Genomic DNA, 15348 nt, shown 5'->3' with positions numbered 1-15348 from the left:
AAATATTTTCTTTGCAATTATTTCTTATATTTACTACCTCTTATGCCAAAATCCAGGTTTGTAATAACTTTTCCACATGTGAATAGATGAGGTTAAGTGTCCTGACCAGGTATCACAACTGAAGCAGAGGGGAGCATTGCCCCTAGCCCAGATCACAGTCCCCAGTGACAGACTTGGCTTTATGTCCTGTGCTGGGGACTCACCTCTGATCCAAAGGCAGAGGAAGGGAAAGGTGTTGAGCTGAGAAGGAGCTGGCAAGAGCAGTGGTGTTTGATACCAGCTTTCCCACCTACAGGACTTCAAGATAAAGAAAGTACATTGACTTCTGAGACCCCAGCAGTCAGCCCTTACAGCTAAGCAAAAGACAAGGTCAAACTGATCTTCATAAGAGAAACTTTCAGACCTAGTCTTTAGTGCATATGAATTATGTTTTTAAGCAAAGACAGCAGAGTTGTCTGATATCCTTCTAACATTCTGAAGGCTTCCTGCAGGGATACTAATGTTGAGTGCACCTGCATGCAGAACATCCTGAGATGCATTAGCGCATCCTCTTGGTGTCCTCTGGGCTCACTCAATCCATAGTGCACAAGCCATGGATCTCACGCCCCATTCACTCCCATTCCAACCTTGTGAAGCAAGGGCAGCTTCTCCTGCGGGGACTGGTTATGCACATTACTGAAGGGCAAGTCAGTGAAGAATGAACTGGATGTGAATCTATAGAGCAGCAGTGGAATAACATAACCTTCAGTGAGGCATTGCTGTGTGAAATAAGTGTCTGCAAGATTTTTCCACTTAGAAAAATTCTTGAAGAAAATTAAAAGTTAATGGGGCAAATGATTTTACTTTAGCCCAGATGGTTCCCATTGTTTAATACTGAGGGATCATCATTTAATATGAGGTTTCTCCAGCAGATTTCATCTACTTGTTTTGCACCTCTTGGAAAAGAAAAAGGTAATATTTGTTTGTGGAACTTAATGTCAATTAATTTTGTTTTTTGAGGTTAGTATCTTTAAGTTTAATTACATAGGTGCATACATAGAAAAATACCTTTGTTTTAATGTATTTTTTTTTAAATTGATGTTTTACCTTACTCCGTACATTTACACCACTTAAGATCATTTCAATTAAAATCACCTTCAGAATATGCGATTGATTGCTGACAAACTTTTAAAGAATGCAATTATTAGTCACTGGGAAGTTGCTGCTAAACGTCTGGAACTAAAAAGAACTAGCTGGTGAATTAATGCACTGTCAAGTATATTGAGAGTGTGTTCTTCATGTTAAGTTACTTTAGTCAATATCCAGCTCATTTGAAATAGAGAATGCAATTGGGAGTTGAAAAAGAAGATAATTTGTTGTTCTTGTTTTAAAATGAGGTGTGATCCTGAGACCTGCTAACTATCACTACATTCACGGATGTGATACTCGGGGATATAATTGTTTTAATTTGTTTTCTATTAAGTAAGTATCCTGGAATAGTAAGGAAAAAAGGAAAATACTGAACATCTTTACAATTTCTGTAACTGTTTCATACTTATGTCCAAAAAAGAAGGAAATTTAGACTATGGATTACAGTTAGCTGCAAGTCAGCAAGACAAGTCCCTTCCAACCCGCACGAAACTATGAAACTATGAAACTTTGCTTACAAAAAAAGAAATTGTTTTAATTTCATTAAGAGAACATAGTTGTAAAATGCACATGCAAAATGCAGTTCAACTGTTCTTATCGTGATTTTTCTTTCTGATTTGAATGTTTAGCACCATTCGTACATTGACTCATTTTCATTGTACACCATCCTCTCCTTACTATTTTTCATAATCCTCATTATGGCAGGATGGTTCCCAAAAGTTCAGTCACATCCTCAAGAGCATAACAGAAATGTGATGTACATGACTGTACAGATATGCTCACTTTTGAGTTATATTCAGCTGGTCATTATCTTGAGCCTACAGTGATTCCTTGCAGAAGGGAGAACCATGCATGCAGAGTTGCATTAGCAAGAACAAAGCTAATGGGTCATGGGAAACGATCACTTGCCTCTACTCAGTGTGCATTTGGGTTGGGACCTCCTTTAATCTGGATTACATCCAGTAGAGGACCCTGGAGATTGTGAGGAGGTACTGAGGAGGGGAGGTGGTTTGTTTAGCCAAAAGAACAAGAGGCAAAGGGGGATCTAATTGCTGCCTTCAGTGAGCTAATAGCTAGTTAGAGAAAAGACAGACCCAGACATTTCTTGAAGGTGCATAGCAAAAGGGTAACCTTTACTTTTATAAATAAATAAGTAAACTGGAAGCAATGGTCAAGTTGCAGCAAGGGAAATGCTAAGTAGGTGAATGAGAAAAAAATGTTACTATAAGAGTGATTAAGCACTGGAGTAGGTTACCCAAAAGGCTGTGGAAGGTCCATCCAGTGATATTTTCAAAACCTAGCAAAGTCATACCTACTTTGAGGAGGAGCTTGGACTAAATGACCTCCAGATGTTCCTTCCAGTGATTGCACATGCTCCAGATCTTTTTTCTTGCTTAATTCCTAGGCTTGGGAATTTGTTCTATCCTTGTCCTCTTCAGTTTCATAACCTGGGAAGTGCTGTAAATTTTGTCTGTCTTGTCAATGAGATATGAGTCACCTGCCATATTCAGAAACAAATTGGCTTTTGGCTTCTACCCCAACTCAGTTGTTGACCTGTGCTCAGTGACATCACCGCTGGTCCTGTTCCACACAGGCCAGAGTCACTCCCAGTGCACAGGGAGCAGCAGCATGATGGGTTCTGCTCAGCTCCGGAGCATGGGTTGGGGTAAGAGTTTCCTTTGCAGTCTTTGCTTCACATCCCAGAGAGCTCTTCAAGAAATTATGATGGGAACTATGGTTTCCTTCTTAGTTTGTAAGCCAGATTTGTCACCAGGTTATGTGATGCAACTTACTGAGGTCACCTGATTAAGCCCAGTTGTTTTAGTAGTGACTATTGATGGTTTTTGTTGCTTAAATGGTATGCAAGTTCTTTTTCCTATATTAATACATATTTCCTTTCTCAGTTTTGCTTTAATACGGTAAACATTACAGAAATACCTATTCATCTGCATCACTGTTACCCACACTATTGTTTTAAAATGGGAATCAATCGATGCAAATTTTTAGCTAAAATTTTATTAGTTTTCCTGGAGACCAGAAATAATAGCATGTAACAAAGGTTTCTCTAGATTAATGTAGCCTTATCGTGACACAGATCTCTTCTCAAATTGCCACTGAAACAAGCTGAGATGAGAATATATGTTAGTTTAGGAGGGTTAGAGGCAAGCTGCTCTTAAATCCTCTGGCAGGTTATTTTTGTTGAACTCGTTCCATCTTCTTAGATCCAAATTCTTATGGATACTTAGAAAATATCAAATAAGAGCATGTTAATGGTGTTTTCATTTGTGCTTTTCCTTTCTCTCTTCCCTTACATAAACATGTAATTAGAAAGTTGAATTAATTCATCAGTATTTATTCTTTTTCTCCAGCAGTCTGAGTCATAGGAATTTTCCTCAGGTATAATTTTGACTTTTGGGACTTAACACTGTTTTCTGGATAGCAGTTACCTTTTTAGATCTTGTTCTGACAGACCTGCAGACTCCAGTGCACTACTCAATCCATTATTTATAATCAGTATCGAGTCCATAGCCAAACATACATATTTTAACCACTTGTAAAAATTACACAAACCACAACCTTATTGCAAAATTTTCCCAAGAGGGAAAAAGTATATATAAAAAAATAAAAAATAAAAAATAAAAATAAACCTCCCAAAATGAAGATTGTGAAGCTTTGTGTTTAAAATTTCAGCTTAGATTGCATGACTCAGCAACCAACTCAGACTCAGGACTGTTTGTTTTATGGCCATACATCTCCAACCATCTGCTCTCCAGTACCTTCCAGTTTGTAAACAGCAAAGATCTGAAACTTGTAAAGATCTGTAATCTACTGCCAGCTCAGATGAGCACTGACAGTGGACAGAATGGAAAAAATGTGATGTGCTACACGTTTGTATGAAGTGCATGCCCATCAACTCAAACGCAGCTATAGATGTCACCCCACAGTCACTGACCTTCCTTGTGACCTTCCTTCTTTTTACTCACCTCAGTATTAGAAATGCAGAATATTGGATGTCTTCCCAGAGAACTGTAGCCCTGTGCTACCCTAAACAAATAATGTTCTGCCTGGAGAGAACTCCTGAAGACTGTAGAGTGAAATTTTAGTTAGATTAAGTCTCAATGTATTTTACAGTCATTTAAGGCTTTACAGGTAGTCACTGGAGACGTGCTGCTGAATCTAAGTATCAGCTCTGTGGTAAATATGCAAGATTCTTCTGGCTGTGATCCAAACAACATTATATAGTCTGTACAGACCTTATTATTCACATATCCTTCACTATTTGAAAGTCTAGCATAAGTACTGAATCTGATTATTCATATTTATATTTATCGTCTTATCATATCAATGTTTGGTATGAGTACATCTGTAATACTGAAGGAATACATGCCATCAGTCAGCTTACAGATAATATTGTAAAGGAAATTAGAATGTAGCTTATTAGGTGTAGTCTGGTTTGGCTCAAGTATCTATGTTCTCATAAAATAAATATCACAGACCATACATTTGTAATGGTCAGCTTTATGACCAGCTGCAGAGTATGAATAAAAACACATAAGCCGGTAAGAGCTGGACAGAAGTGTCAGATGGCTGGCCAGAATCTGACAGCCAGACCCCAAGCACCCACTAAAACCCAACTAAAATTATGATATGGCACGTAAACATCACTAACTGATCCTCCTGCTTTCAGAACAACCTCCTGATGATTACAGGAATAGAAAGGCACTGGTCGTGAGTGTGCAGGAGAGCGTTAACATATTTCTATTCCATAAGGTGCCTCCTGCCTCAGCTTGTTTCTCCATTTTCTGTCATATGGCAGCTATTCGAACAGAACTTCTTACAGCATTGCTAAAGCAAGATATTAGGAGCCAAAACAGCATAGATTAATAAAAGAAGAAAATAGCTTTTTCTTCATAGAAGCAATGTTCATTTGGATTTAAGGCAGTAACAGCTGATCGCATCAACTTGTTTTACCAGAACATCAGTTCAAGGCCAGGTCTTCTTTTCCCTTTGCACATTGGTACCAACTGATCTTGACATTACTCAGAAAAGCTTCTACATGCAGGCTTAACTGGAAGCAGATGTGTTTGGGACTAGTTGTGTGTTTAAGTATATACTTCAGTCTTTTCTCAAACAGCTCTTGCAACTATTGCTCAATTTAGACCCTGCAAAGTCATCTCTCATAGTTGACAGAAATACATCTGCTATTTTGTTGCTCAAGAATTCTTAGGAATTGCATAATTTATGATAGCCCTTGTTGAAATATCATCCTGCTTATGACTTAGAACCAAAAATGAAGATAAGTTTCTTTATCTCCAAAGGGAATCCTTCAAAGTATGGTACTACATATTTCAGCCTAAATATTTAATCTTCCTAGTAAACAGAGGACCATTCTTTCCAGATTTGACAGTTTTTTCAAATCTAAGCTATTTGGAATCTGAAGCACCAATCCTATCCAGATAAAATCCAGAGATATCCCAGTCTGGGAAGATTTTCCTTTCACTGTCTTCATCTCTTTCACAGCACAACTGTGTTCAATGTTTTTGCTGCCGTCTTATCAGTGTTCCCTAACAGTAGGACTTCTCGGTAGAATGGCACCCTAAGAAGCAATTTTTTTGTACCAAAAGCATTTATACAAAACAAAACAAAAAAAACATATGATGCAGAAATCCTTTTTAATACTTTATATGGTACTCCTTCATTTCCATACTGAAGGACCCAGTGAAATACAGCATAAATTAAGTCCTCTGCAAATTAAATGTGTATGACCCAAGAAAAACCCACTGCTATTGACGTTCCTACTTATAGTTGAATGGCTAGATTTATCTTTGAGTGTCATTGACACGCTTGCACCTGGCAGTGGGCATTTATTGAATAACAACAGAAGTCTGTTGATGTTGAACTGCTGCCACAGACAAGATAATGGATTTTGCAGAGAACGCTGTGGAGGTGACGTGTTTGATATCTTGACCTAAATGCCCACACTTCTAGAACTGACACTGCGTTCCATGCATTATTTATAACATTGAAAACTGCTAGAGCCATGATGTTTAAAATCAATCATATCTGTACATCGCGAAGGCAACGTTGTATAATCTGGAAACCTCCTAAGATATTATCTCATTCTTACTGCTTCTTAAACACTGCAAAATAGATGGAAAGTGGCAAATTTCACATAACTATTTCTGTTATACAGTGATTAATTCCTTCATTCTTCTTGTCTCCTCCAGTACTGTCCTTGTATGTTTAACTGAATATTTCCATGCTTATCCTACACTCTCCCCCTTGTATTACATCAATTCTTACAGGACAAATTACTTCTCTATTTGTTGAACATTGCACTTTTCAGGAAGAGTTTCTCAGAGGGCAAGACCATATATAAAAAATTATGTTTGAATGTATTCTGGAGCTGGGAATTCAACAAAAAACAGTCTAATTAGAAGGGAGTGGTGAAGAAAGTGGGATCTGCCCAAATGGGCAGCACAGTCCACTTCTAAAATGAGATTTTTACTCCACAAAAAAAGCAGCAATTCCAAATGCCCTGAACGAACCTGGCACACTATCCTGGTGAAACAGCTGCACTTGCTTGCAATATTCAAACACTGTCTAAAAGCGACAATTCAGTCATATTTCCAGGATCACTTCAGAGCCTAGGTCAGAACCAAGGTTTATGATTACATCGCCATTATACGCAGAGGACATGACCTTACAACATAAACGTCTCTCAGTGTTCAGGTGCAGTTCAGAAGTAAACTGCTGCTGATCAGTACTAGTTACCATAGCCAGCTAACTACAACACGCTTCTCAACATGCTTTGTGAGAGGGACTTTTTGTATGTCACAGAGAAAACAATAACAGGATTCAGTTCTTGTTGCAGCATCACACCAAAACCCACACTCCGCTGATACTGTCACATCAGGTTCCCTGACATTCAGGCAGGTCTTCTTATTGCTAACAGAGGAAAGTGATACATACAGACAGACAGAACTGTGTTTTCATCTAAAGCTTTTTCCAACTTAAATCATATTTCTAATCGGGGGTGGGGGGGAAGGGGAAAAAAAAAAAAAAGGAAAAAGAAAAAGAAAAGAAAATTATCTTGGTGGCATGTTTAAGTTCGTGAAGACTTCCTTTTCATTCCGTAGTATGAGTAATAATACTCAAGTCAGTCATACATTACTGAAATGAAAAAGCATCTGTACAAATACTGTCGCTGTGTTGTGTTTCTGATCACGTTTATCAGTTTCATAGCCTTGTCATAAGTATGACAAAGTATTTTACACTGTAGAGTACGCTGCAAATACGGGGTAATTGCGTTTTATCAAGATCCTTATCTTGCTACTGTTAAGACACCTTTCATGAATTGTCTAATTAATTTTCCCTTTATATGAAGCAACTCTCAAAACTGTGTCAGTCTATTAGCTAAACAATGTTGATTTGAATTCCTTGCTTAAGTGGATATTCACAGCACAGCACAACACAGCACGATGACTCATGCTGAATTTATATTTTTATGCCTGAAGTATGTTCTGTAATGAAGTAGATTTACTTAACTTTAAGGCTGTTGCACAAATTGGTATCAGGAAGTTGCAACCCAGGGTAGCTATTGAATCATTTGCTGTTGACTTTCTCTTGTAGCTCTAAGTTGCAGGTGGAACTGTGCCAGCTGTAGTGCAAAACCAAATGACCCAGTACAAATAACACACTTTTAATTGGTCCATTTACTCCTCTTTGCCTTTGAAATGACTTTATACGGGCAAACTTCTAGCCCCAGAAGAAAATGTGTCATGCTAGTGACATCACCCAAGGCAAAGCTTTTCCTGCCATCCCACTGCAATCCATGTGAGCCTTCCCATCGAGCAGCAGACGTCCATCCTTAGGCATTCAGACTTCAGGTCAGGTGGATTCAAAAGGACTTTGAGCTCCCAAAGTGATGCTGCGTCCTTTTATACTTTTATGCCCTCCAAAATGCTGCTGCAACTTACTCCTCCACCTTTACATTCGCTCTGAAGTTACACTGAGGCAGTAGGAAGACTGAAGGTGGGCAGGTGAGGTGAGGGCAAAATCGTTGTGGGGGACAGGTGATGAAATGAGAATAAAGAAGGAAATGATGAGTCAGTGACAGGAAAAAGGGCAGACACAAGTTTAGTTTCATAACGCGACTGAAAAGACATAACTTGTTGCAGTCAAATGGCAGGGTCTTGCTTTTTCTCTCCAAAATCCCAGGTGGGGGATTTTGTTTTGTTTTTCAGTTCTGAGTTAGACCTAAGTAAGTCAGCATGCAGCCAGAAGCAGCAACCATCCCTTATTCCTGCGGCCGCTGTGAATTTCCAGATCAGCTAGGGTGTTTTGTGGAACAATAACACAAGCAGGAAAATAAATTTGGGGAAAATAAGTAAATATATATAAATTAAAAGTTAATGGAGACATAATTATCTTTTATATGTGGTAATGTTTTAGTTTAGTTTTGTTTTGCTTAGTTTTTACAAAGGAAAAATAGAGACTCAGAAACCAAACCTTATACACCTGGATTTCAAAGAATAGTTGGTACTCACAATAGGAAGGAAGGTGGGCTGGAATGGGGCAGCACATCTTTCAGAATCTTCTTTTATGTGCATTAATGCATTTTATAGATCTAAAGACCAGCAGAAGGACCATTATGCCTTACTGCATAACATACACTCAGTTCATGATTACACTGGCATGGGCTAGGTTTCAGGAAAGTTAGTCTAAAAATTCCATCTCAGAACTCTGAAGCATCTTTATAATGACACATTTAAAAGTTTGGTTTTTTTTAAAAAAAAGGGAGCTGAATCACATTTAATCCCTGTTTTAAAACAGAGACCTGTTATTGGCTCGTATTAGACACAGAGTGTCTTGTTTCAGTGTTAGTCATAATACTCTTAAAAATGATCTAAATGGCTATTGAAGCCAGTCTTGGAACTTCTTGCTGTAATTAATATTAGGCAAAGAAAATACTTATTTTACTTTCAAATGGTGCTTTTGAGACTCATTAAGAACTAGTGCCATATGTTTATAAATGTAACATACACAAAAAACACAGGAATTATAGTAGTGCAGTCACTTCTTACCCTGTAACAAGTTTGTCTTCTTGAGATAGGATAGTGCACTTGCTATTACAGAATAAAGATTTTAAAAGTGTTACAGCTGTCAAGACACCTTCGCCTGTAGAGGTCCCCTTGTCACTTTGAGGTGTAGGTTTATCCTGAAAGTCTGGGCCTGAGTATAATTCCTCAGACGGCAGTCAGACGGGTGCAGGCCCATGCTCTTTTAAACATGGTTTAGTGTTCTGCGATCAAAGGCATGCCAAACCACAAGCAAGCCCTCTCAGTTTGGGATCCATCTTTTAGCTCAGACTGCATTCGGCCAAAGTGCGCTGTCATGGGGCTGTGGTTCAGAGCCAATATTTCAGTGTTTAATTGAGCAATACTTCTGCCATTAAAAACACCGCAGAGAGCCAAAAACAGTTATTGGAGTGGAGGTAGTGTAAGTATATGCTTGATAATGTATTTTACCTCTCCTCCTCTCTATCCTTTAAAGTGACTGCTGTGTCTAAGAAGTCAGAAGTTGTTTTTTATTGTGTGCGACCACATAAACTCACTCCTCAGGTTATCGGGTCAGCAAATCTACCTGAGGCTTAGTTTTCTTTCTTCATTCTTCAGCCAGCTTGACAGCACCACCAAAACAGTCCAGAGCAGTCATTAGCTAATGGAAGAGACTTACTGAAATGTGTCTGCTCTGATATTAGTGTTCATGTCAAAAACTGAGTTGGGAGCTGCATTAAGACAGTCATCTAGCTGTCTTGCAATTATTAATGAGGAAAGAAAAACCTAAGGTTGTTCATTCATGGGAACCAAAAAAGGACACCGTATAGCACAGGTTGCGAAAACTTCTGGCTTGCATGGGCCACACTGAATGAAGAGGAATTGCCTTGGGCCTCATATATGTAGGCTGCTCTGAAAGTAATACCTCCTATTTATTTCCATGAAAACTACAACAGATTTGATGAGCACAGTAACATTGTTTGATAGAGCAAATTCTTAGCTATAAAACACTGTTTTTCAACAAAATCACCACCATTACCTCTGCAGTTCCATCAGCAAAGAACAAGAACCCGTTGCTGTTGCAGCCCTATCCAGCTGAACTTAATGACTTCGTATGCAGTGTGGATATTGTGGCCTTGTATGTGAATAAAGCTCACTGGGTTGAAGTTGTATTATAAGTAAATAAAGCTATTTATAGTTCTCCTACTTTTACTTGGGCTACAACTTACTTGGAATCACAGACTTCCTAGCACATGCAGTGTATTATACATGCCAGCTATAAACTTGCAGCCACATGTGGCAAGCTTTGGGTATGGGCAAAGGATGACCAATCTGTCACCACCAATCCATTAAAAAAAAAAAAAAATAGGGGGGGGGGGGTGGGGGTGGGGGAGGGAGGAAGGGAAGAGAAGAAAAAAAACAGCCTTTTTTAAGACAGTTCACTGTGGAGAGGAAATTAAAGTCTCTCTTACTTTCTTATTTGAAATGCAGAGACAGTGGGATCCACTGGAAAAATCCACCTGGGTTCTTCCATCTGGATTCAGTCATGTTGATAATCAAGTCAGTCAGATATTGTGCAGACAAGCTGGAAAAATCTCTGTTTCCTCTCATTCTCCCTCACTTGCTCTTACATTCAGCACATGTACGATGTTGTACAGGTACTCCTTCCAGACTGAACTGTTTTCTCACCAACCTGATACAAATCTCAAGACTTGTGGATCCGAAGGAGTTTATCTAAACTTATTTATTTATCTGCCATCCCTGAGGTTTTTCCCTTTGCTCTTTTCTGGGAGTGTTTGTTGCGCTGATTTCACCTGCTGGGGGGAGCAGGGTGCCTGGGGAAGTTATGCTTTCAGGCTTCTCATATGAAGAGTAGGAAGTGTTTTCAGGTCTGAGTGTCATGGTTTGTAAGGATGTGTTAGGGTGTAGTTCCTAACTCTGGCCTCTGGTATGGAAATAAATTATGTGCTCTTAGTGTTGTAGTATTTTCTGTGTAAATCACATCCACGATTTGTCCTTCTCTTTTCCAAGGAACCCCACAAATGAACTAGTTCTTCATCTGCGGAGATTTTTTATTTTCCCGTGAATCATGTTAGAAATTCCGAGTTGCAGAACAAAGAAGCAAAGTTTGTTTTTTCAAAGGGAAAAAGAGACTTGGTGAAAACAGCCCTGACAGCTGTATGCTGTGGCTCAGTAAATTAAGACTTTTTACTTGCTTCTTTCATGGATGTGTTTAGTCTAGATACTCTTGATTTATACATCATTTTTGGCTGAGTTGTATTTTCTTTATGCAGATTCACAGCAATTTCATTCAGGCTTATGTTTGCCTAGTTTGAGAGAGATGTCAAGAAGGATGTGAGCAAATTTAGTCCCTTAAAATGTTTCCCACCTCAGTTTGTTCTTTAAGAGACCACTTAGTTTTGAAAGAAATTTGCTTGTCATCTTTTGCCATCCATCTGAGAGCAGCAGGGGTTTGGAAGGCTGCTGGGAAATCATCCTCATGTGTGTGTGTCTCTCTCTCTTGCAGAAGTGGCAGTGCACAGAAGATGCTTCTGGCAAGCTTCGAATTCACAAGTGCAAGGTATCTAGTGACATCCTGGCCATCAGGAAAAGGACCCGCAGCATCCACTCCAGGGGATACAGTGGTAAAGATAAGGACTGCAACTGTGGAGACACCGATTTCCGAAACAGCAGGACCCAAAGAAAAAATCAAAGGCAGTTTCTGAGAAACCCCAGTGCGCAAAGTAAGTGTTCTGACCTCCTGTGTGCTGGTGTAAAGAATAGGGGTAAAGGCTCACAGTGTTAGTTTTATCCTCAGCATACAATGAATACAATGTAATTGGCAGCCGGGTTCTACATAAATGCCTCTGTAATAAGAAAAACGATGAGAATCGAAGTTATCCCTGCACAACAGTAAAGAATACTGCTCAGGTTGGCTGTGGTGGTGATGCATTGGTGCCACCTATCGCACTGGACAGACACATACCTGGTGGCATCTGCAGTTGAACCAGTGCCTTTATTCGCTAAGACAGCCAAAGCAAGTGTTTCCTTGCATCGTTAACACTGAATTCAAATGCAGTCAGATTATATCCCAAAGACCTCTTCTACACAAGACACTGAAAGGCCATGACTGCTGGCAGAATGAATTTTTGCACAGCTGCAGCTTCCAGGCTGTACCAGGAGCGCTGCATGGAAACAGGTTAGATTGTAGTGTCCTCTAGTGGAGCATGGTCTGAAGGGAATGCACAAGCAGGCTTTAAGACAGCAGTGCTTGGACTTGTCTCTGCTAAGGATTTATACCACAAAGGCCTGTTTAAGAGATTCTATTTTAAATGGAACAGGTAGTTTAATCTATCTGCCCAATGATGAACATGAATCTCTGTGGCCACAACAATAAAAGCAAACCTCAGTTTCAGGGGCTTTGCTCAAGAACAGGTTGTATGTTCCTGTCCTCTGTTCAGAATAGTGGAGCAGAAAATGAAATAGAGATGAGCCTCTAAAACAGGAAGATTGTTGAGTCATAAGGAATGCAAAAGTTAGAAGATGCTGCACAGATGTCTATAAAATAAGAGACAGGCAGTGTAATTCAAAATATTTCCTGATTTAAAGCCAGCCCTACTCTGCAAGTGAACAAGAATCCCTGGTATTCTTTGTACATTCAACCACAATGTTGTCTGTCTTCAGTTCTCATTGTTCAGACTATGCTGCTTTGATATAATTTATTCCATTTGTTCTGTATGATCTAAGGAAATTCATAGTGTGCACAGGCAGACCTCTGAAAAGTCTCCACGTCACCAACTACCGCAGTGATCCTCAAACTGGTCAATGTTCCCCCAAGTGATAATTTGAAGGGGAGACTCCTACCATTACCTTGGAAAGAGAAGGGTTGCCAGGATACCAGCAAGGCTTGGAGGGGGATTGCAACTAGGGGCAGTGCCTTGGGGAGAGATTGTGAGGAGATGGGAAAGGGGCAAACAACTGTTGAGAGCATATGAAGGGGACATCAGAAAAAAAAAAAAAAAGTCATTTGTTATGCTTTTCTCTTTTACAACATTTTCAGTCCTCTTCAATTCTCCTCCTTCTCCTCCTCCAAATTCCCTTAGCATTCATCTGAGGCAAACAGAGAATCATGGTGATGAGATATTGTTAAGGGAACGACTGGTTCAGGCCTCAGCCTTCAGATGACAATTGAATAAGACACTTTTGTACTCCAAAACTTTTTTGTCACTTGATTAATAAGCAGTATCATCAGAGGCTTTTCCAATGCCAGAATTTCTCCCATCTGATCCTGTGAATCTTTCTTCACTGTTTCATTAATGATTTATACAAAGCAGAAAGATACTTTGGAACAGTGGTTTTTCACTGACTGGGAAGCCTTTTTTTTAACATGACAGCAGGCAACCAGTGAAACAGTTTAGGAGGAAAGGGTTGTTTGAGTAAAAATTTGAATGAGATTCACTATCTTCCCTTTCAAAAGATTCTTGACTTTCCTGGCTTAGTGTGAATCTCTCAAAGGCCCTAGAAAAAAAGCTGCAGTAGAATCAATGCTAAATGCCAGAGGCAGTACTCTCCCAGAGCTCTCACTTTATTCTGCTGCGCGGAATGCAGTTAGGTGACAAAAAGTGTGCTCAGCATGGATGCAACAAATGGAAAACAGAGCTCACTTTAACTTTACAACACAGCGAGGTTTTGGAGGGCTAAAACTTGTATTCATAGATATGAATGACCTGTGTGTGTGTCAGAGTTTATATATATATCTCAGTGCATAAACTAGTATATGACAGATTTTTGCCTTTTTAAAGGATCCTTTTAAAAAGCAATTTTAATTACGAAGCTTAAGTCAAATTTATGATATGTGCCAATTTACAAGTGATGACATTGTTTCACAACACAGAATGGCTTCATTTTCTAATGGAGTTCTAACCCTCTAGTTTCTGGGTTTTTTGAGTGTCTCATTCTAGATACCTGATTTCTGAAATAGTGATTTTGCTTGTAAATATAGATGTTAACTGTGGCATAAATTCAGTCTAGCATGAAATGCAAAACTCAGAGCATGCAGAATTTCATGCTACTCATGAGAGTGTGGGTCCTGAACTAACCAAAGATGATGAAATCTGTTTCTTCAAAGCCACAGAAGAAAAATAAGTTTTTAATGCTGAACAGTCTTCTTGCTGTTTGGAATATGCTGGGTGTTTAGGGCAGGAGTTGAGTATATATGTGTGTGCAGCTGTGGATGTTTCTTTCTTCTGCAGAATACAAACCACGTTTTGTTCACACTCGCCAAACCCGGTCCTTGTCAGTGGAATTTGAAGGTGAAATATATGACATAAACCTGGAAGAGGAAGAACTGCAGGTGTTAAAGACCAGAAGTATCACCAAACGTCACAATGCTGAAAATGACAAAAAAGCAGAGGAAACTGATGGTGCTCCTGGTGACACGATGGTTGCTGATGGCACTGATGTTATAGGTCAACCCAGTTCTGTCAGAGTGACGCACAAGTACAATTGCTTTTTCTACTTATTTCCTTAAGATTAAGTTTTTTTCATTTTCCAATTTCAATCTTCCTGTTTTTTACTGTTTTATAGTTCCTGTATTAAAGAACTTGTTGTTGCAGACAATTTTAGATATGCTCAACTCGTGCTTGTTGTAGGTGGAATCATGCAGTTTCAGTATGCGTATTGAAGGGAGAAGCGTCAAGCTTTGTTTTTATCTCTAAGGAGCAGGAAACTCTAGAGGGAGAACTCGTCCTCCTTATCACAACATGTATCTTACAAAGGATTAATCACCCCATGAAGCAGACAATCTTGTTGTTCATTATAAAGGCTGGGCACCCAGCTAAGCATAGAGGCCTAAATTTCAGATGTCTGAAATCCCACTCCAAGTGAGGACGTATTAGCTCAGTTAGTTACACCATGTTTCTCACGACTTAGTTGTTTGTAAAAAACTAGCATTAGCTAAGCTTCTTCAGACTCATACATACCTGAAGAGATCCATCATTTTTCCATCCTGGAAATTTCAATTCATTTTTAATTTTTAATCTTAACTAAATTTAAATGAAAAGTCAACAATTTCAGAATCTTTTTCTCTTAAAAGATGCTAATATGATTTATCTGAAGTCAGGCAAACGCGGGCATTATTTATTTTAACCTCCCTGACATG

The 15348-nt window shown here is 39.1% G+C and overlaps 1 protein-coding gene across 19 annotated transcripts in view; it reads left to right on the top strand.

Moving 5' to 3' along the window:
- SULF1 (sulfatase 1) overlaps window positions 1–15348 on the top strand; it is a 186332-nt gene that overhangs the window by 157824 nt on the left and 13160 nt on the right. For all 19 annotated transcript variants that reach the window (XM_085537328.1, XM_085537331.1, XM_085537337.1 and 16 more), the window contains 2 exons: window positions 11716–11932; window positions 14441–14687. In XM_085537328.1, coding sequence (XP_085393454.1) covers window positions 11716–11932; window positions 14441–14687 — 464 coding nt within the window. The remainder of the gene's footprint in view (window positions 1–11715; window positions 11933–14440; window positions 14688–15348) is intronic.

This window comes from Coturnix japonica, chromosome 2, assembly GCF_054131305.1.
Source record: "Coturnix japonica strain WE chromosome 2, WE-NBRP24, whole genome shotgun sequence".
Classification (NCBI taxonomy): Eukaryota; Metazoa; Chordata; class Aves; order Galliformes; family Phasianidae; genus Coturnix; species Coturnix japonica.
Note: the sequence above shows the minus strand (reverse complement) of the source record. Positions and strands in the feature narration are given on the sequence as shown.